The sequence below is a fragment of the Prionailurus bengalensis genome, chromosome A2 (genome assembly GCF_016509475.1).
Source record: "Prionailurus bengalensis isolate Pbe53 chromosome A2, Fcat_Pben_1.1_paternal_pri, whole genome shotgun sequence".
Classification (NCBI taxonomy): Eukaryota; Metazoa; Chordata; class Mammalia; order Carnivora; family Felidae; genus Prionailurus; species Prionailurus bengalensis.
In genome coordinates this window covers 100,673,706-100,696,878 of record NC_057348.1, presented here as the reverse complement: position 1 = coordinate 100,696,878, position 23,173 = coordinate 100,673,706, and the positions used below count along the sequence as shown (strand labels likewise).

Sequence of the window (23,173 nt, the reverse complement as noted above, 5' to 3'; positions counted from 1 at the left end):
TTCATATGGCTCAGAAATGTTATGCCTTAGTCATGTATTTGACCTTTTATAAGAGGCAGACAGTGGACCAGGGGCTCCCTCCTTTTGGAATCTCCTCAGAAATGACTAAATGTTTTCCAGATGAACATACTGTGGACCAAGGGAGGAACTAGGAATTAGAAACCATTGCCTCAAAATCAGGGGAATTTGTAGACTTCTTTTTTCTTTTGGAAGCTGGTGACCTGGAGGAATTGACCCACTGAGCAATTTCCTTCACCCTCAGCAGTATGATTAAGTCATGAAAACAACTCAAGATGAGATATGATATTTATTTCTATCCCACTTGTTTCTAAAAAAAGAATTTAAGACAGATGCAAAGGTTTCTATCCTTTCCCTGTTTCCCCATCATAAATTCATACAATATGACTTCCCCAAATGTGAACTTGAGTTACCAGTGGAAATAGAATAAGACAGTCAGACAATTGATTGCTGTCATTTGTCACAGGAACATTAATCTGCTAAAACTGGCACTAATATCCTGCTCTAGACCTTCTTAAGGAAAACTTAAAAATAACATTCCAAAATGAATAAAATATGTTCTATGTTGCTTTTCTTCCTTTATCGTCTATCTTATAACCTAAATGTATTTGGTATACAAATTTAATAACATTTTTAAGCAATACAAAGTATACACATTATGAGTATATATGAACTCAAAAACTATAAAGCTTAAACAAAAATAATGCTTCCTGTTTAACCTGATTTACAGTTGATTCTTTGAGCATTTAAAGGAAGAACAAGACAAAAAGAAAAAAAAGAAGAAGAAGAAGGCCAAAGAAACATTTGTAAATTTCATGTACAACTGGTAAAAGACACCAGTTACATACACATCTAGGATTCCTTGATAGAAAGCCTGGAAAGGATTATAAGACACCATATGTACCATATACCTGTCGGTATGACTCCCTAAATTGCCTAGAATACATGATATTTGGCTTCTGTAGTTTTAAAAATAGGACTAAAGATAAGTTATCTGATAAACTATATCATTGGAAATGAGCCTAAGAAACTGCAGGGACTCGGGGAAATAAAATAATATACTGACAGCCATTTGCAACATCAGAACATGGAGGGATTTATCTGAAGTACATTTCAGAAAAGAATGGTTTGGATTGATGCATTTGAACTTTAAAATTTTTAATGAATTAAAATCATTAAGTCAATAACATTTAGAAACAGTCATACTGCCTTCCCTGTTTTCAACAGATTCTAAATTCAGCTACATGTGTCCTGTGATCACTATATCTGGTTACAAATAGCAATAATTGTTGCAAAGCAAATTACATGGTGGCACAGGAAAACATTCCCCCTTCCAGCAGAGGGGAGAGCAGATTACCTCACTCAGATAGCCTGCAGTTTATATAACGAAGATTACAGACTTAAAAATGAAAAAGGAATGTACGCTAAAATAGAAAAACGATTTCATGAAAAATAAAAAGACAGATTGCTTTGTTTAGGGGAAAACTTCTAAAGCGCTGATGAGAAACTTTAGATACACATATTTAAGTGATTGTGAGCTATGGAAACTTGTTACTAAGAAACGAACTTACTCATTTCCATAATATTCATAAGAATGCAGGCATGCAAATAAGAGTTTTACTCATACTGGGCTTGGATATATTACAACATATTACAATATGCATTTCACAATGATATGGTATAACATTATACAATTAATTCCATTTATATATTATAAATGTAATAACGTTACCATTTTATACAATATGTTATTACGACCTGGAAATGGCTCATTTCTACTTAGCTAAAGTACACAGATGAAAGTGTCACATATGTTAGTTTTCACCCATGCATTTTGGTAAGAAGAGGCCAAGAGTACCCAATTTAAACTACTTCAGGAAGCATTTTCATATAACTAACCTCTAGAGGCTGCCACATACAGGGGTGATTACTGCAATAGAGATTTCAATAAATAGACCAAGGAACCATTTTATTCCATCTATGGCAGTTTATTCCTTTAACTGTTTGTCAATCTTTTAAAGTCTTAATCTGATATATATGAAAATTTCATGGCTGAAGCTTCTCAGTCAGGATTCTGGAATGCCCTCCCTCCCAAAACCCAACAACCCCACCAAGAATCACCAGTAATGAGAAGACCTTAAGTGTGCTGTCAGACTTTGTTGCAATCTCTTGTCTGCCTCTCTAAAATATTTCTAACTCCACAAGGGTAGGAATAGGATGCAGAAACTCAGAAGATAGTGGATGAGGGTGAAATAAACTACCTCAATCATGTGAATAAATTCCCCATTCAAAAATTAAGTGAAAAAGTCTTCACAGTAGAAATGTGTTCCTGAATAGCCCTCAGGTAAACAGGAGGTAAAATTTTCAGTACGATTCATTCTAAACAAATCAGCCAAGTTTGGTCACTTTGGCCCGTTATATATATCCCTATCCCTAAACACATGACTTGACCTACAGTGGGTACCACTGAGACACAAGATGAATAGGAAGAACCCACACTAGGTGGCAACAAGACAATGGAGTACAATATACTAAGCAACATTATAACAAAAATTATCTCTGAACCCAGAGCATCAGAGACTTTTGACAGTACTGGTAGTCCTCCTCACCCTAACTGCAACCAAACACTTAAACATGAATTAACACTCTAGATATATTGTTTCTTATTTTGAACTAAGTAAATTACCCAAAACATATTCTCCAAATTTCTTAACAGTAATAACAATAGATAGCATTTTTGAAGGTTTTGTGTGTGTGTGTGTGTGTGTGTGTGAGCTGTGTTTGCCCTTTATTTTAACATATAAGTCCCACCCCTTTTTATTTAACATATAAGCCTCATCCCCTTCTTTGGGGTAGGAGGTATTTCCTAATTTGGCTAAGGTTGTATAGCTACTAGATGATAGTCAAAACCACCACCTCTATTTGACTTCAAAATATGATCTCTATGGTTACATACTAACTGCATCCCTTGATAAAGGGATTTAGTTTAAACAACTGCTTTAATGTGATCAATGCTGGACCATTCTCAATTGAAGAAGATAAAAGGAAGGAGAAGGTTATTATTTTCCCCTTTTGGGTGAGGGGGCAGACGGGGTGGACCAATGTAGAGGAAAAATATTAAAATCCTGAAAATGGAGAAATGCATCAAAGGTAATTTTGAAATTTTAGAAAAGATGAATAAGGAGAGAATTGTATCGAAATCAGGGCTTTCCAACATTATTTTTTTCTCAAAAGTAAAGATCAATAAGTTTGAGCATGGAAATGAGCAGGCAGTGCATGTCAATAAGTGCACTGTAAATAAACAGTGGACAAACTCTGTGCTTACCTCACTCAGAATGGAGCATACATAAATTAACACATTTTTAAGATTTCTACCTTCCAGATGGCCATATATAGAAATTTTTTTAATGCCAGCTATTGAAGATGTTGGGGGAAAATAAGCATTTTCTATACCAATGATTTAGAGGAAAATGGTTTATAACAGAACTATTTGATAATAGCTATCAAAATGTAAAATGCACATAACTTTTGGCTCAATAATTTCAAGCTCTATATTGTATCTGACAGTTACGCTTACCTACAAATACCCAAAGATATACTAGCACGGATGTTCCCTGCAACATTATTTGTAAAAACGGCAATTGGAAATACCTCAAATTGCCATTGAAAGGAGGATATATCCATATAATTGCATACCATTCAGCTAAAGAAAAAAAAGTAGGTATATATGGGCTAAGGAAAGTCTGCAAAATACACTTTTAGGTTAAAAAAAGTAATTTGAAGGAAAATTTACATAGCATGATTTTATCCACATGAAGAGAGGCAACGACTGACACAGACACAGAGAGATACAGTCTATGTAAAGAACATTTCCATACGTGTATATGAACTTTAAAGCAGCTTCCTCTGGAAAGTAAAAGTTGGAATTTTGGAAGGCAGCATGTAGATAACAGGGATAATGGAGCAAAGGGCTGAGATATTTACTTCCATATTGTACGTTTTGTAATTTTTGATATTTTTTTTTCATGAGCCTGCATTATTTTTGTAACAAAACTTAGCTTTAAAAAAAAAAATCACTGAAAGCTCATATAATATACATTGTACTAACAAGGAACAGTTCATCTGGTCTAGTTCATCTATGAAACAGAAAAACACTAGACTTCACTCAAGAGATCTGAGAGCTAGTTCCAGCACCTCCCTGAATGACCCTGTAGTTTTCTCCCCATTCTAACCATTCATGATTTTGGTTTATAAGTAATTTTCCAAATCAATGGTGAGGCAAAAAATGGGAAACATGAATGTTGACCGGCTGATAGCTGCTGCCTTGAATATTACTATGCTGGAAAAGGTTTGGAGGGAAAGCAGGTGATTGATAGCAATCTGTGTCAAGGGTCTTAAAGAAGGGTGGGGTTGTTCACTCACAGCAGATCAAGCACAACTTGGCCTAACCTGCTCATCTCATGGTGAGTGAAGAGAATTATTTCTCAATGAAGAATTTTAACATAAAAAGTAAGTTTGTTAACGGTCCACTTATGGAACTCTTGTTTCCATGTGTTTGTTGTTTTTTTTTTTTTTCGTATCACTGCAGTCCTTCCTCTTACTTTAACCATATTCTGCCCACTTTCCAAAATACAGGTCTCATCCCATCTATGTGCTGCCTACAAGAGACTCACTTCAGACTTAAAGACACATGCAGACTGAGAATGAAGAGATAGGAAAACATTTACTATGCAGATGGAAGTGAAAAGAAAGTTAGGGTAGCAATTCAAATTGGACAAAATAGACTTTTTTTTAACGTTTTTATTCACTTTTTGAGAGACAGAGACAGAGCACAAGCAGGGGAGGGGCAGAGAGCCAGGGAGACACAGAATCTGAAGCAGGCTCCAGGCTCCAAGGTGTCAGCACATAGCCCAATGCAGGGCTTGAACTCACAAACCATGAGAACATGACCTGAGCTGAAGTTGGCTGCTTAACCAACTGAGCCACTCAGGCGCCCCAGACAAAACAGACTTTAAAACAAAGTCTGTAACAAAAGACAAAGAAGGACACTACATAATAAGGGGACCAATCCAAGAAGAAGTTATAACAATTGTAAATATTAATGCATGCAACATGGGAACACCCAAACACATAAAGCAACTATTAACAGACATAAAGGAAAAAATTAACAGCAACACAATAATAGTAGGGGACATTAACACACACTTACATCAACAGATAGATCATCCAGACAGAAAATCAACAAGGAAACAAGGGCTTTGAATGACACACTGGACCAGATGGAACTAACAGATAAATTCAGAACATTGATGGAAGACACTGAAGTTGACACAAAAAAATGGAAAAAACATTCCATACTCATGTATTGGAAGAACCAATATTGTTAAAAGGTCCATACTACCCAAAGCAATCCACATTTAATACAATCCCTCTCAAAATACCAAAAATATTCTTCACAGAAGTATAATAGATAATCCTAAAATTTATATGGAAGCACAAAAGACCCCAAATAGCCAAAGCACTCTTGGAAAAGAAGAACAAAGCTAGAGGTATCACAATCCCAGATTTCAAGAGTTACTTCAAAGCTGTAGTAATCAAAACAGTTTGGTACTGACACAAAAAACAGACACATAGATCAATGGAACAGAATAGAAAGTCCAGAAATAAACCCATGCTTTTATGGTCAATTAATCTACAACAAAGGAGGCAAGAATATAGAATGGGAAAAAGATGATTTCTTCAACAAATGTGTTGGGAAAACTGGACAGCTACTTGCAAAAGAATGAAACTGGACCACTTTCTTACACCATACACAAGATTAAACGCAAAGTGGATTAAAGACCTAAATGTGAAACCTGAAACCAAAAAAGTCTTAGAAGAAAACATCAGTAATAATTTCTTTGATTTCAGCCATTAAAAGCAGTTTTCTAGATATGTCTCCTCTGGCAAAGGAAACAAAAGCAAAATTAAACTATTGGGACTACACTGAAATAAAAAGCTTTTGAACCACAAAGGAAATCACCAAAAAACCAAAAATGCAACCTACTGAATAGGAGATGTTTGCAAATGATATATCCAATAAGGAGTTAGTATACAAAATATATAAAGAACTTACACAACACCAAAAAAAAAAAAAATCACACTAAAAATCGGCAGAGGACCTGAATAGACATTTATCCAAAGAAGACACATACAGATGGCGAACAGACACATAAAAAGATGCTCAACATCACTAATCATCAGGGAAATGCAAATTAAAACAATATCACTTTGCACCTTTCAGAATGACTAAAATAAAGAAACACAACAAATAACAATAGCGAGGATGTGGAGAAAAAGGAACCCTTGTACACTGTTTGTGGGAATGCAAATTGGTGCAGCCACTGTGGAAAACAGGTTCCTCAAAAAATTAAAAACAGAATTATGATATGCTTTAGTAATTCTACCACTAGGCATTTACCTAAAGAAAATGAAAACAGTAATTTGAAAAGATATGTGCACCCTTATGTTTACTGCAGCGTTATTTACAATAGCCAAGATCTGGAAAGAACCCAAGTGTTTATTGATAGATGAATGCATAAAGAAGATGTGGTACACACACACACATACACACACACACACACACACACACACACATATGCCAGAATATTATTGTCATAAAAAAAATGAAATCTTGCCATTTTCCACAACATGGATGAACCTAAAGGATATTATGATAAGTGAAATAAGTCAGGCAGAGAAAGACAAATAGGATATGATTTCAGTCATATGTGGAATTTAAGGAAAAAAAAAAGAAAAAAGAGACAAAACAAAGACTCTTAAATACAGAGAATAAACTGGTGGTTGACAGAGAGGAGGTGGGTAGGGGAATGGGGGAAATAGATAAAGGACATTAAGAGTACACTTATGAGCACTGAGTAATGTATAGAAGTGTTGAATCACGATATTGTACACCTGAAACTAATACAACACTGTATGTTAATTAAACTTGAATTAAAAAAAAAACAACACAAAAAACAAAATACAGGTCTCAGTTATCTACACCAACAATTTTTGGGTAAAAATGTCCTCTACTTAGTCCTCAAAGCAGCCTTTTCTAGTTTCTTAAAATATACACAAACCAGAAAAAGACTGAAACTCACAATACCATCACCAACAGCCTAACTTCTAAAATCTGGAATCTTAAGTATAGAGCAGAAGGAGCTGGAATGAGAAAGAGCTGTGATGGCTCTGTTTCTTTGTATAACAAGTCCTAACTCTGAAGAAAATGTGCATGTGTTTTGACTGGGTGACACATATAATGTAGTTCAGGTAGCTGTCTTAATTTTGAGGTAGATTAAACAGTTGGTCTTATGAAATTCAGAAGACCCTCACATCCATCACTCCACCAATCTGACCACCACTCAACTCCCTCCTCAGGATGTTTTTACATGAGAATAATGTTCCAATTATACAAAACGAGTCTTGGGATTCCCTTGTATGATGAACAGTTCTGATGGCACTAATAATTGATTCCAGAAGGTACCTAATGGCAGTCTAACCATGTATCTTCATAGAAATCACTCCATGCACAAAAAGACTATGCCTTGGACACCATGATGTACAATCAAATTATCTTTATCACATGGTATTTTTCCCTATCACTGAAATACACAGGTAGGTCCCCACTCCAGCAGCCAGATTGAGTTGTCTTGCCTAAGACTAGAAATGAGGAGGAAAGAGGAGTAACTAAAACCCCACTAACATTTACTGAGCTCCTACAGTGTCAAGTCCTTTCCCTTGGGTGTATCACACTTCACCCAAACTGCAGTCCATCACTTTTCTGTAGGCCTGTGCTGACCATCACTCTCTGCCATCTGTTTTAGACATGCAGACCACATCACCAAAACATCTAAATGATGTTTTTTTCCCCATTCTCACATCTGCTTGCTGAAAAATAAGTTTCATTTCACTGTATCAGAATACCATTTGTCAATCTATATCCTTCATCTTCTCTCCTTTCTGATTAATTCTGGCCTTTCAAAAATGTCTTAACTCTACCCTTTTACTTTTTCTCTAACATCAGTAACTTGGCAAAATCATTGCTCACCATTGCATACAAGTTACACAATTTTGTAAGTTTACATTTCACACAATGCAACAGTGATTAATAAAGAGAATGGGTTTATTCTCTTAGTGGGTTCGACTCAAAACAAGAACTGAATTTTGATGCCTACCATGTTTCCTTCCTCAATCTAAAGTTGTATGATCCTAGCTTACAAGCAAAAACAAAACAAAACAACCTTACCAGGTGTGACAGAGTGACTGAGAAGGGATGATTTTGTGTTATTTTTAATGCCGTAACTTAATTATTTTACTTAAATGCTAATCGATTGTCCAAGCACAACCTTCTAGTGGCAGAATCAATTTCAATAATGATGCTGATGGCTGCAATATGATCAACTGAAGCCTCTGCCACTTGGTACAAAAGAAGTGGAGATGATAGGCAGCTCATTAATCATTTATCCCAGAGATGAATGTGTTCAGTTGCTGATACGGGGCTGTGGGTGAATGCTGCCAAAATGAGAAATGTCAATTGTCAGGCCTCATGCATAATAACAGTGGAGCTATTTTTAAGCTTCTTTGAAGATTAAAGTTATGCTCTTTTTCCCTACAGTTCTGTCACATATGCTTGGCAATTTTGTTCTATGAGAATTCATTTTCACTGCGTTCAGATGTCTCTGCTTGAGAAAATATACACCACTCAAAATCTAGCATGAGATATTCGAAGTTATTTAGAAATCTGTAGAATTCCACATATTGGGAATGAACTCTAAAAGAACAAAGAATTACAAGAGGGAAACCAGGAGAGGTACTGAGTAACTTCTTGGCTACTTTTTTCCCATAGGATGTGTTTTATCAGCAAGGATGATACATGATTTTAATTTCTCAGGACCCCAGAAAGAACATATTCGATAACTGACAGAACAGTTTCTGAAACAGAGATAACAGAATTCAATAAAATAGACTTAAAAAAGTATTTGTTCACTAAGTTAGGTGAAGGATGTTACCAAAACAACAGTTGTAGCAAATGACCTCAAGGATCTCCCCCCACAAATCTCCAATTTGTGTCTAATCCTTCCAGTAGAAAATAATGTTCCCTGCCTAGAGGAGTATTCTTTTTTAGAAGCCAGCAGTCTCTCAGCATTCACTGAGTCATACTCACTTTTCCAAAAGGAATTTCATGTATTTCAGAAATCTATATATCTTAAAAAATGGCGGGGCGCCTGGGTGGCGCAGTCAGTTAAGCGTCCGACTTCAGCCAGGTCACGATCTCGCGGTCCGTGAGTTCGAGCCCTGCATCGGGCTCTGGGCTGATGGCTCAGAGCCTGGAGCCTGTTTCCGATTCTGTGTCTCCCTCTCTCTCTGCCCCTCCCCCGTTCATGCTCTGTCTCTCTCTGTCCCAAAAATAAATAAACGTTGAAAAAAAATTTTTAAAAAAATGGCAATTTATTCTAAGAGTCACAACTGATCTTACATTCCATTTTTGAAGAATGGAAGGGAAAGGTAAGATTTAAGATGAGAAAATGTATTACTTTTGCAAGAGATACTTCTCTCACATCAAGCTGCTGAAGGTTTTGCTCCATTAATTATACATCTTCATCTATTTTGGGAACATTTTATTTATCATAAAGATACATACCCATTGTTCAACTAACAAATATTAAGTATGCCCGCTTAATACAGAATACAAATTTCCACCTTGATAAAGAAAATAGTTTTTTTAATGTTTATTTATTTTTTAAGAGAGAGAGACAGAGCACAAGCAGGGGAGGGGCAGAGAGGGAGGGAGACAAAGAATCCGAAGCAGGGTCCAGGCTCTGAGCTATCAGCACAGACCCCCACACGAGGTTTGAACTCACGAACTGTGAGATCACGACCTAAGCTGAAATCGGACGCTTAACCGACTGAGCCACCCAAGCATCCCAAGAAAATAATTTTTTGACATAACTAATTATATGTAATACAAGAACTTTGCACCATTCAAATGTTTACTATGAAATAGTTACCAAATTACTTGCTACTAAAAAGATAGTTTCACCACGTTTAATAGTGCAACTTCTTAAACCATCATCAGCAAAATATGTAGCTGCAATGTGATATAAATCTAATTAAGCCTGATTTCTGACATTTGCTATTTCAAACTTGACTTTCTTGCAAATACACCCATGCACACCACCAGCCCCCCACACATGTGTTTGCATATATAAATGGAGCTATGTAAATAATAGCTAATAATTTAGCTATTCTCTAAATTAAAAAATGTAAGACTGACAGTTTGCATGAATTCTTACACAAGTGCCTATTTCAAGTTTCTGAGACATTAATTTCTTCAAATGCTCCAGACTACCTTATCTTTATGACTTTATATTTTAAGAGCCCACCTAATTAGATTCTTACATCTGAATTTCCAGTTATGAAATTATGTTAAGGCAACATGCTTTTCATAAATTGAATGATGAAAGTCCACATATACTGAATTACTATTGTTGCTGTGACTTCTGACATTACATAACTTACATACATCACCAAACATCAAGGACTTGGGTGGTTCCTTCCACTTTCCTCTTCTGCACAGCTATGTGCAGAATCAGCACAACAACAGGATCCTTGTTTTATTCTTGTCTATAACTTTAATCCTAAGGTTGTTTTTAGCAAAGCATTTCAAAACACTGGACTGTTAATAGATCAGTACGAAAACTACATTTTTGAAAAATGGTATAGACCAACTCTACTTCATTAAATTATTTCTAATTAGAAAACCATTTTTGAAAGTCCAAATTAGAAAACAAAATAAATTGACCTTTTTTTTTTTGGCCTGTAGGAAGAGAGAAGATGCTAAAATGATACTTCACAGCAACAATATTAACCTGAATAGATTTGAGTCTGTAGAAAATTATGCTTATGTCTACCATTTTCCATTAGACAGAGCTCCTCCAAGGCAACCCATGGTGCCCATCAACCCTTTGAAATCATAACCTTTAACAGTGTCCGGTACACGGAGGCACACAAAAAGCATAAAGGACTGGTTTCCTGCCACAGGCCTACAGCCAAAACAGAGGAGTTAGGAAATCTCATGAGAAAGATCTAGAAGAGAAAATACTGAAAGTCACTAACTACGTACCACTAATCTCAGGGAAATCAGAATTATTTTGTGGATCTATTTCCCAATGTGCTAAATGGAGGGCAAAATGCACTATTTCCAAATATGATAAGAGAGATAAGATTAAGAGAAAAATCCACATCTTCATTTTATTCCTATATATTACCATAAAATATGAAATCTAAAAAAATGCTTTCAATACTAATTTTCATAACACCTTGCAGCAAGGTGTTATTCTCAGAATAATTCTCAGAATGATCCCCCATATTTGATTGTTCATTATCATAGTAAGATACCATATCATGGGTAACTTTTATAAAAGTGTGTGATATGCACATTCATTCATTTGTACATTTATCATTATTATAGAAAAACTAGAGGACAGATAAGCAAGAAGAAAAAATGACACTTAAAATCCCACTCTTGAGTAATGACCACTGTTAAAATTTTTGTAAATATTCATGTTCCATGCAAATATACTTATACATACTGTAACTTGCCTTTCTCTTTGCTAATACCTCATGAATCTTCCTTTGTCAATAACAGTATCTATACTATTTGAATAATTTGTTAGTATTCCCTGGACATAACAATTTCTTCACTCTTAATTTTATTATTTTGTTTTTTTTATTATAAACAATACTGTTATGAACCACTTCCTAGAAACATACATCTTTGTGCCCTTATCTATCCCTCAGAAATATTCCCATATATTCGCTATATCTATGTCGAAGGGTGTGAACCTTAAGGTTTTTGATTCATATTGCTCTAATGTCCTCAAGAACACCTGTACTGATATATACTCTCACAAACTGTTATCTGAGAATATTCCTTTTCCACATCCATGTAAATGCATATTATTCTTTTTAATCTATGCAGGCAGGTGAGCAGTATCCTATTGTTTTAATTAGTATTAGTTTCTGATTCAACATTTATGTATATTTACTGGCCATTTTATTTTGCCTATACAAGTTCTTGATCAAGATTATCTATTGGTTGGGTCTTTTATGAATTTGAGAATGCTCCTTATGAATTAAGGGTATTTGTCATGCATGTTGTAGTTTACCAGTTTGCTTGCCTTTTAACTATTTATGGCATTTTTGCCACACCAAACTTTAAGGACTTGGAAAAGAAACAAGATGTGCCTCCTTGTGCTTTCCTCTTCTGTGCTGCTATGTACAAAACTGGTGGTAACATTAGGATCCTTGTTTTATGGGAAGGATTTCAGTAGTTCTCCACTAGGCATGAGGCCAGCTGTTTGAGACAGCAAAATAGAAGGGAAACAAGGGAGGAAAAACAGTTCCTTTGCATGATAATAACTAAATCTAAAAAACAAATTGGAAATAAATTTTTGAATTTTATCAAATGCCTTTTACACTGAATGAGCTATTGACATTTTTTGGTGTGTTTTGATGTACTAATATTAAATAAAACCTTTCTTGTTCAGTTCATAAAGTAGTACATAGAAGTATAAAATAATAATTAAAAGGACTAGGAAGTCAGATTGCTGCTACCTCGATCGTGGCTCTGCTATTTACTAGCTGTGTAACCTACCATAGTGACATCGTGTCCCTATACCTCAACTGCCTCATGTACAGTATGGGAACAGTAATAGTACACCTGCCTTATAGGGATACTGTGTGGATCAAATAGGGTAACGTGCATGGAACACGGCACATAATAAGTACCAACAGTATCTATTATTCTTATTAATACACTGTTGGACTTGATGTTCACTTTACTTATTATGAATTTATCATGTTATATTCCTAAGTGAAATCAGTTCTTTGTTTTGGCAATCCATGTTATTTGATCTCTGGATTACATTAGCTTTAAAAATATTTGGGAAGCCTTCCTTCGGTCTCCATACTCAGGAAAAATTAACAGTTTACAGAAGTATTTTTGTAAAATGCTGCTTTGTATATCAGCCAAATAACCTACAAAATTTTCAGGCAAGAGGGAAAACAGGCAGACGATGTCATGGAAGGAGTCAGAGTAGCAGATAGGAGGAGATCAGATGTCTGGGTAGCCCCATCTCTGCCATGGCCATGTGGATCTCAAGGACACAGTGAGGATGCTGAACTAACACCTAACACGTCTCTCCTACCTCTGTGATGCCTCTGAGCAGATGTCTGACATATACAACTAATTAGTTCCCCCAACTTGTTTTAATTACATTTATCCCAAGGGAGAAAAAAACCTCACAGTATACTTCTGTTTTATTAATACTACCCACCCCAACATTTTAACTGAAATGAGTATTAAGTGTAATGAAACAGCAGAAAAGGAAGGATTACACAGAAATATGTTCTCCTAGACAAATAAAGACCGGGATTTAAGAGTTGAATATGAATACAAAAACCTCAAGTTTTCAAGAATTACCAGTCAGGTGTGTCCAGAGGTACCGAAAACTTAATTTCAATCCTTGGGTTCACTCCTGTATTACATCAAACTCCTAGATGGTTGTTTGAAGGATTTCCTCTCCTCAAAAAGCAAAAAGTATTATTCTAAATACAGTATAAACAAAAGTAGGTAAGTCCTACCTCAAAAAAAAAAAGTCATAATTTATCCAGATTTCAGAAAATAAGCTCTTGGGAAATTTTTACTTAAGAGTAAAATTATACCTCATTTAAATTATACCATATTCAATTAAAAAGTAAGACAAGTAACCAATAAAGATGAAAATAACAATAAGTATTAATCACCTTTTACAGAGCACTTAGTATGTGACAGGGATACAGTACTTCATGTTTATTTCATCACTTAACACTCCTAATCACCCTATGAAGTATTTCTTTACTTTTTAACATAGGAGGAAATTCAGGCTCACAAAGGGTAAGTCATTTGGCCACTATACTGGGGCTAGGATTATAATCTAAGTTTCAAAGCCCATCCTTTTCAATATTTGCAGTCAAATGAATAGGTGAAATTAAATTTGGCCATATAATTGCATTCAGAATCGTTTTTCTTTTAACTCTAATACCTCCCACTGACATTGGAAAGGTACCTTTAAAATATACCATTTTACAGAATAACCATCCTGGAAAGCATACTAAACTGAAAAAGAGTCTAAAGAAATGTTACTTCCAAGATTAGTTATCAAGTTTGCCATCAAAGTAAGTATGAATATTATTTTATTGGATTATGTGTAAAGGAGTCAAAGATAAATTCTAGATCAGACATGCTGACTTCAACCCAAATTTATTCAATTTTTTAAAAAGTAATAAAAACATTTTTATTAAACACTTCTATTGAACATGTTTAGGTAAAATACCTTGAGTTTATAATCCCAAACACCAGTGACTAAGAATAAAAATGGAAAAATAATTTGAATCTATTTTCATGGTCCACAGACATTGAAATGCAAAACAAATATAATAGACATATGAATATTTGGGCTTCAGAGAAAATATCAGGAGACTGACACAGGCATAAGGAATCTTAAAAATGTCATCCTATATGATTACAAGCAGATTTATATACTAGATTTTGTTTTATTATACTGTACTTCCCAAAATTATAAATATTTTAGGTATAACCCTATTATAAATATAAATTCAGTAATTCTATCTTAACTTTAGTTAAGGAGAAATGAAAATGTATTACGATAGTTTGACATTACTTAAAGCTGATTTGGCATAGTAAATTTGAAAGGAACACTTCAACTGAAGCAATTTTAAAGGTAAAGATAAAGGTTATATTTAAGTAAAATAAAGTCAGGAAGATTTACTTAAAAGAAGACTGGAAAAAGTCCCCTTTATAGAAATCTTTGAAAAAAAAATATATATATATATTCTTTCAATTTAAAAGAAGACTGTCATCTAGGTGAGATGTTTACAGTAGATATGCAATAGATATACAATATTTTCCCTAAAAAGGGTCTTTTGTATCAGATCTCAAAGTAAAAAATAAATTGAATCCACTTTTGTTCAGTATTTAGGTCATACCTCAAAATAAATATATTAATTCTACCAAGTAAAACTGCTAGCATGAAAGCTCTGAAAATTCTTTAGCTTAAGATATTTTTCTACAAAATCTATATAATAATTAAGATTTATGCTTATTTTATCTATGAATACAACTTCAACTACGAAATTCAGTTCAATACTCTGCATAAGTCAGATAACAGAGAAGCATGCTACAAACCCTTTGCTATTTCTCTCCCAACTATCTAGCTATGAAAAGGGAAAGAATAAAATTTTTAAATAAAGCTCCTGAATTTGCCCAAATATACTTTTAGAAACTTACATTTAAAGTATAATCATCTCCAAAGTGACTCTGCTTTCCACAACCTTAGAAAAAACCGGGTATTCCAAAATAGGAGGGATTTGACAGTAGGACATACTGAAGTAGGTGAAGCTGAATGGTTGGTCACATATAATAATCTTGCATAGACTTTGTGTTCAGCAAAATGTTTGCAGATCATGGGCATAAGATGATGAATTAACATGGAGAGGATCTTTGAAGACAAATGAGAACACTGGAAAACAAAAGGCTGAAAAACTGAAAATTTCAGAACATGTTCCCCTGAAATGGTACATATTTTTCTCTTCAGATGAGAAAAAGTTGTAAGATGCATTTTCAATTCTGGCTTTTCTTAGGAAGACAATAATGATCTGAGCCAGAAGATTTCTTATCTTGAAATGAAAGTGTACAAGGGAATGGACTCTTTAAAACATATATACCAACCATACCTTGATGAAATTTATTCTCCAGTGTGGAGTAAGGGCTCTCCAGTTCTACAGGTAAAAATTGGTCACTTTATTCTATTTTAAAAGATATACAGATCCAATCTCAGCATAGAAGATACAGGTTCAAAGTCTGTTCTTGGTTATTCCAAAAACTCTGCTTGCAAAGTGTTCATAATTTTGACAAACCCTATAAAACTCTTCCACAATGAACTTTTTCAACCTACTGAACAGAATTCATGCCCACACTCTGTTCACTTGAGCAGCGTTTGTCTCTGTGAAGCACATCAAAATCACTCAAACATCAAATTGCTGATTTGATAGAATGATTTATTTTCCCATTACAGGAAAGTCACGAGTGACTTGTTCTGAGGTACGTTTTTGAGCTATGAAGGACATCGATTAGAAAGCTCCACACTTGAAGGTTTCTCTTTAGATGGTAACATTTTATGGCTGGACAGTCTCTGCAGGTACCAGATTTCCTGTTGTATCCAACTGCATACATTTACATGTGCATGCAGAAACGGGACACTCTGCATGGTCCCTAAAAAAAATAGGCCAAGTAAAAATTAAAAATCTAAATTAAGCATATACATACATACATTTATCTATATACCTATCTGTATGTAGAATGGTATTTGAAAAAATACAGGAATTAAAACCCAAAGAATTAAACAAAAAATGACTGACAAGCTGAACTGGGAAGAAAGTTACTAAAAAGTGAATAGCTTTACATTTTAAATATACAATAGACACCTTACTTATAGTTATGAAGTTGACAGGGATGTGCTCAGAGTTGTAATTAAAGCCAATGTGACAAACTGGGTACAAAAGTTACAGCAATGAGGACAAAAGGCCACTGGCACTATTCAAAGCAGAAGTTAAACATGGCTTGAGTCTCCAGTGCATCGAATGCATACTTACTATATAACAAGTTTATTCAGAAGATAACTGATGCGGTAGTTTGATATATATACTCTGTCATTTAATTCCTAATTTCAGTTACACACTAAGATTGGACATTAGGTTAGCTGTAAAAACTGTAAATTCACACATTTAACCCATACATAATATTTAAACTATTTCTTATATAAGTATTAATCTTAAAGTTTAAAATTACATAGGATATCTAATGATAGAAATGTTGACACCACCTTTGTTAACTCCAATGACAGCAAAAAAGAAATTTATCCTTCGGCTACATAAACCTGAACTATTTAAAAGGCCATCTGCGCTATCACCTCTAACTCCAAGCCTATTAAAGAAGAAATGTGCTGATTACCTGAACCAACTAAGCATATGGCCAGCATGTCCACCATGCCTGCAATTGTGACACCATGTGAACCAGTTGTTAAATTGAGCTAATTTTTTATCCTTGCTCAAGTCTACTTTTTCATCTGATTTGGATCCTCCTATGGGTTAAAGAAAATCATCTTCATTAACTATTATCACAAAATTTTATTTAAAGCTTTAACTTGAAAGTTATTTCTAAAACTATGCTAAAATACAAATCATACATCATATTGAAATAGCTATTTTAATGCTACGACCCAGTTTAGACTGAAAAACTACTGAATAACAAGTTTCCTTACATTTTTAATAGTCCAAAAAAAAGGAAAAATATAAATTACCAAACCCACTAAGAAGCAATCTGAATTAACCTCAGAAAAGCAATCAGTTTAAAATCTTCCCACAGAGAAAATACCAAGCCCAGTTTACAAGTGAGTTCTACTAAACCCTGAAGGAACAGGTAATTTTCATCTATACAAACTCTTCCAAAGAACAGGAAAAGAGAGAAAATTTCTCAATGTACTTCCTGATGCTGGTATAACTTTGCTAAAAGCAGCAGACCAAGATAATGTATGAAAGGAAGATTATAGGACAATCTCTCTCCTGAACAGACATAAAAATCCAAAGGAAAACATTAGCAAACAGTACTAATTAGCAATTCTATTTCTAGGTACATAGAGAAACTTATGTACATGCACAAAGGAGTCATATGCAGTAATGTTCGTAACAGTATTGTTTGTAATAGTAAAAATCTAGAAACAACCAAAGCATCCATCAATAATAGAATGGAAAAACTGTGTTAAGAGTCATGAATGGAATATCAAATATTAATGAAATGTGAATAAACTACAGCTATATTCATTAGCACAATTAAAACTAAAAAAAAAAAAGAACCCCCCCCAAAAAAGTGTTGAGCAAAAAAAGGTAAGTCAAAGGATATATTCCTGAAGATTCATTCATATGGAATTTAAAATACAGACAAAACCAAACATGTGATAGAACATACAGATAAGCAAGAAACCAAGTAACACACAGTTTATGGCAGTAGTTACTTCTGGGGAAGAGGAAAGAGGTAGGACTAGGCAGGGAATAATGAGCAAAGGCACTGGTATAGACAATGTTATCTTAAGCAGGCTAGAGGTCTCGGGGATGTTCGATTTTTGTTACAGTTCACAAAAAAGTTTAAGAAAAATGTTTTATTTCACATGCATGTTTATACATGTATATCGTCACACACATATTTACATAACTTTTAGTACTCAAAAAATGTTCATTCTATTAATCCTGGCCACCTTAATATTTTTATTGTTGTTGTTCTAAAACAGATCAAATTAAAATACTTTAAGATTGTATATGATTAGAGGCAATAGGAAAAATGATTAAGTAAAAAATATTAAGTTTAATCGAGCAATTGTGCTATTAACATATGATGCTGTGCTAGTAACACTTTAATGACCAAAGGGATAGTCTTACAAATAGTTTTTTAAAATATCCATCTGTTTTTGCTAATGATATAAAGGTGAAAGGATGTACAGGTGGTTGAAGAATTTAGGATGTAAATACACTGAAATTCTTCCTAAAAGCTTCATAAAAATGATTAACAATGAAAGGGGAGAGGAAGGCAAAAAGAAGGAAAATACAGAACTTTATTTTTTTTAATATAGACCTTTTAAAGATAACCATTTTATATTGTGTAATAGCTCATTAGTGATTTTCACTTTATTTTTGTAACTTCTAAGATGCAGAAAACAGACTGAATCCAGAACAGTTTATTCCTTATGTTCCTCTGATGAAGCTGAAAATATTAAGATCTACCTCAATGCCATGTGAAAAGGCTTTTGAAAGATCAAATAGCTTTAGCAAATGATATAGCTGATAAAGGGTTAATAACCAAAATACAAAAGAAACTTCTATAACTGAGCCAGAAAACAAACAGTCCTATTAAAAAAATAGGCAGAGAACCTGAACAGTTGTTTTTCCAAAGAAGACATACAGGTGGCTCACAGACACATGGAAAGATCAGGGAAATATAAGTTAAAACCACAATGAAATCTGACCCCTCTCAAAATGGCTAGCAACAAAAATATAAAAATAACACGTGCTGGTGAGGATGTACAGAAAAGGGAACTCTCATGCACTGTTGGTGGGAATGCAAATGAAACAGCCACTGTGGAAAGCAATATGGAGGTTCCTCAAGAAATTAAAAATCCAGTAATTCCAGTAATTCCAGTATTGGGCATTTACCCAGAGAAAATGAAAACACTAACTCAAAAAGATACATGCACTCCTATGTTTATTGCAGGATTATTTACAATAGCCAAGACATGGAAGCAACCTAAGTGTCCATCAATAGACAAATGGATAAGCAAAGTGTGGTGTACATATACAATGGAATATTACAAAACCATAAAAAAGGATGAAATTGTGCCACTTGAGACAACATGGATAGACCTAGAAGGTATCAGGCTAAGTGAAACAAGTCAGACTGAGAAAGACAAATATCATACAACTCCACTTGTAAATGGAATCTAAAAAACATGAATAAACAAACAAAAAGCAGAATCAGGGCACCTGGGTGGACCAGTCAGTTAAGTGTCTGACTCTGGATTTCAGCTCAGGTCATGATCTCACAAGTTTCATGAGTTCAAGCCCCATGTAGGCTCTGTGCTGACCATGTATAGCCTGCTTGGGATTCTCAATATCTCTCTCTCTCTCTCTCTCTCTCTCTCTCTCTCTCTGTGTGTGTGTGTGTGTGTGTGTGTGTGTTCCTCCCCTGCTCTCACTCTCTCAAAATAAATAAATTTTTAAAAAATTAGAAAAAAAGGCAGAATCAGACATATAAATACAGAGAATAAACCTGATGGTTGCCAGAGGGAGGGATGGGAAGGGTTGGGCAAAATGGGAAGGGGGGAGGGAGATACAGGCTCCCAGTAACGAAATGATTAAGTTACAAGAATAAGAGGAAGAATGTAGGAATACAGTCAGTGATACTGTAATAGTGATGTAACAGGTAGATACACTTGTGGTGAACATAGTATAACATATAAACTTGTCACATCACTAAACTGTACACCTACCTGAAACTTAAGTAATGTTGTGTGTCAACTATACTCAAAAAAAGATCAAATAGTCGTAACTTTTATAATATTCATAGTGAATTACAAAGATAAGTGCTACAGAATAGTCAAGGGAAACTAGAGTTTCACATAGTCACTAACTACTACTACTACTGCTACTACTAAAAGAAGAGTAAGAGAGAAACTAGTATGTAACCTAATTTTAAAAAAGGTATCACATCTGTACATTAACATCTATAAAGGCAGGGATTTTTCTGTTTTGTTCACTGTACTATTCCCAGCACTTAGAAGAATAAGTGCTAATTAGACATTTGTTGACTAAATAACGGTTACAATTCATACTGCTAAATATGTTTATAATTAAACATTATAGTTATAAAATTATAAACATTTATAAATAATTGTGTTTATAATTATAAACTCTATTGAGTTTCAACAGAGTCCAATCTTTAAAGCACAACTGAGTGTAAAGATATGCAACCCTCCGTTAAATAAGCTTATGGAAATCCTGGCCACTTGGATCACAAAGCATGATGGATGGATGGTATCTCTAACTGTAGGCAAAGCAACAGAGGGATGTGTACACCTCAATCTTTAAACTACCTTGAGCTAGCATTTTATTTCTATTAGGTCCTGTCTTATTTTGGAACTCAGAGTCTTCTGATTTTACATACTAAAAAAGAATATGCTTATTATAGCTGACCCTTGGAAAACATGAGATTGAACTATATGGATCTGCTTACATGTGGATTTTTTACGGTATGGTAAATATATTTTCTCTTCTTTATGATTTTCTTAACATTTTATTTTCCCTAGTATTATATACTATACAGTATATAATACACAAAGCATACACTGTATGTTAATCAATGGTTTAGCTTATCTGTGAGGTTTCCAGTCAATAGTAAGCTACCAATTGTTCAATTTTGGGGGAGTCATAAGTTATACCTGGATTTTTGACTGGAGGTTGGTTCCACTAACCCCCTGCCCCCATGTTTTTCAAAGGTCAACTGTATTTTGTAATTAGCACAACAATCACTTAAAGACCAGGTTTCCCTAAGTTCCCTACACTATTTCCTATTAATCTACTTCTGAGGCTCTTGTCATACAGATGCAACTGCTAGTTCCCATACACTCTGTACTAACAATCACTAATCTCTTTACCCTTGTTTATGCTTTTTACACTTGTCTCCAACCTGGAAGGCCTCTCTAAGATCTTCCCATATTTAAATCTCCCAAACTTTTTTAAACGACCACCTTAAACGGCATCTTCTTTCTGAAAATTTCCAGATGTCCTTCAAACAGAAGTATAACACTTTCTTTATACAATATTCCTTATCTAACTCAGAAATCCTAATGTGTTTCAGAATACAGAATGCTTGGGATTTTTGGAAAATAGTGAGCAAATACTATATAACAACTCCAGGAAAGTCAGAGGCAGCATCCTGTAATCAAAGACCTTAACAGCCTTCTGCCAGTTCTGAACAGGTTTGTTTACCATATGAGATTACTGTAAACTCATTTACAAAACTTGGATTTTCAGATCTTTTTAGAGATTCTGGAATGATAGATAAGGGATTCTGGACCAGTATTTCTTTTCTTAAACATATCATTTCTTATTTTATCCATGCTCATTGTACACTATAAGCTCCACAAGGATCTTTGATTCAACTCAGCATATACAGCCTTCAACTGTTCAAATATATATTATATAAAAAAAAGATATTACTGAAGCAAAATACAAAAAAAAAAAAATTCTGACGCAAATATGGAAAAATGTTAAGATTTTATAAACCCGAGTGTAGAATATTCATTAAATTAACAATCTCTATAACAGGGTGAAATGTTTTGAGCTTCCTTCAAATTTTAGAAAATTGATTTTATCTTTTCTTACCTATTTCAAAAATTAAAAAGATTGAAAAGCAAATATCTAGCAAAAAATAACAGGCCATTATGGCTTCCTGAGGCTATGTTGTGAAAGATGTATTAAATTTACTTAAAAAAAATTTTTTTTTTAATGTTATTCATTTTTTGAGAGACAGAGAGAGAGCGTGAGGGGCAGAGAGAGCGTGAGGCGCAGAGTGGGGAGGGGCAGAGAGGGAACACAGAATCCGAAGCAGGCTCCAGGCTCTGAGCTGTCAGCACAGAACCCGACATAGGGCTTGAACTCACGGACCAGGAGATCATGACCTGAGCCCAAGTCGGATACTTCACCGGCTGAGCCACGCAGGCACCCCTAAATTTAACTATTTTTATGTATCCCAGTTCATATAGAACTTCTTTATGCAATATTTTGCCTCCTTGTTCTTTCACTGTAGATTTTTAGTCCAAACTATTTTATATTTACCGTATCAGGACCATAAAAATGGTCAGCATGCAATGTATAAAATGAAAATCAAAATTTGAAATTTCAATCAAAACTAATATGTAAATTTGAAAATATTATGTATTGCCTTTATTTGCTTAAAAAAAAGGTATCAAACTTGAAAAATAATTACTCAGCCAATGATACCAGCACATCTCTTTCACAAATGTTAATGTAACAAATGAACTATTTACATGAACCAATTGCACAGCTGAATTATAAAATTTCTTAACTAGAAAGGATCTCTGTCTAACACCTTACATGAAAGAGGTCTAGAGTAACTGAATGTCAGACTGTCACAGAGGGAGAATAAAACAGGCATTCTGTCACCATATCCAGTTCTTTATTATACCAGCGTGCTAAATACTCAAATGTTTTTAATTAAAGTTTTTGCCATAGTATAATTTTCAAGTTACATAAACAGCTTGAATATTTCCAGTCATTGGATACATTATATTCAATTATCTAATGTTCTCAAAAAGTTTTTCTATATGTTTACTATAAGCAGTAAACAATAATCCTAATACTTCTAACCATTAAAAAACACATGTTTTTACTAGGTAACTGACAAATCTAGCAGAAGCAGCACCAA

At 34.3% G+C, this 23,173-nt stretch overlaps 1 protein-coding gene across 6 annotated transcripts in view; it reads right to left on the bottom strand.

Annotated features, from left to right (window-relative positions):
• Positions 1–14,346: 14,346 nt before the first annotated feature.
• MIOS (meiosis regulator for oocyte development) overlaps positions 14,347–23,173 on the bottom strand; it is a 48,628-nt gene continuing 39,801 nt past the window's right edge. For 5 of the 6 annotated variants that reach the window (XM_043588948.1, XM_043588952.1, XM_043588950.1 and 2 more), the window contains exons 10-11: positions 17,132–17,261; positions 14,347–16,393 (exon numbers count right to left, since the gene is read on the bottom strand). In XM_043588948.1, the coding sequence (XP_043444883.1) occupies positions 16,297–16,393; positions 17,132–17,261 (227 nt within the window). In that variant the 3' untranslated portion in view covers positions 14,347–16,296. The remainder of the gene's footprint in view (positions 16,394–17,131; positions 17,262–23,173) is intronic. The other variant, XM_043588954.1, reaches the window with a different exon arrangement.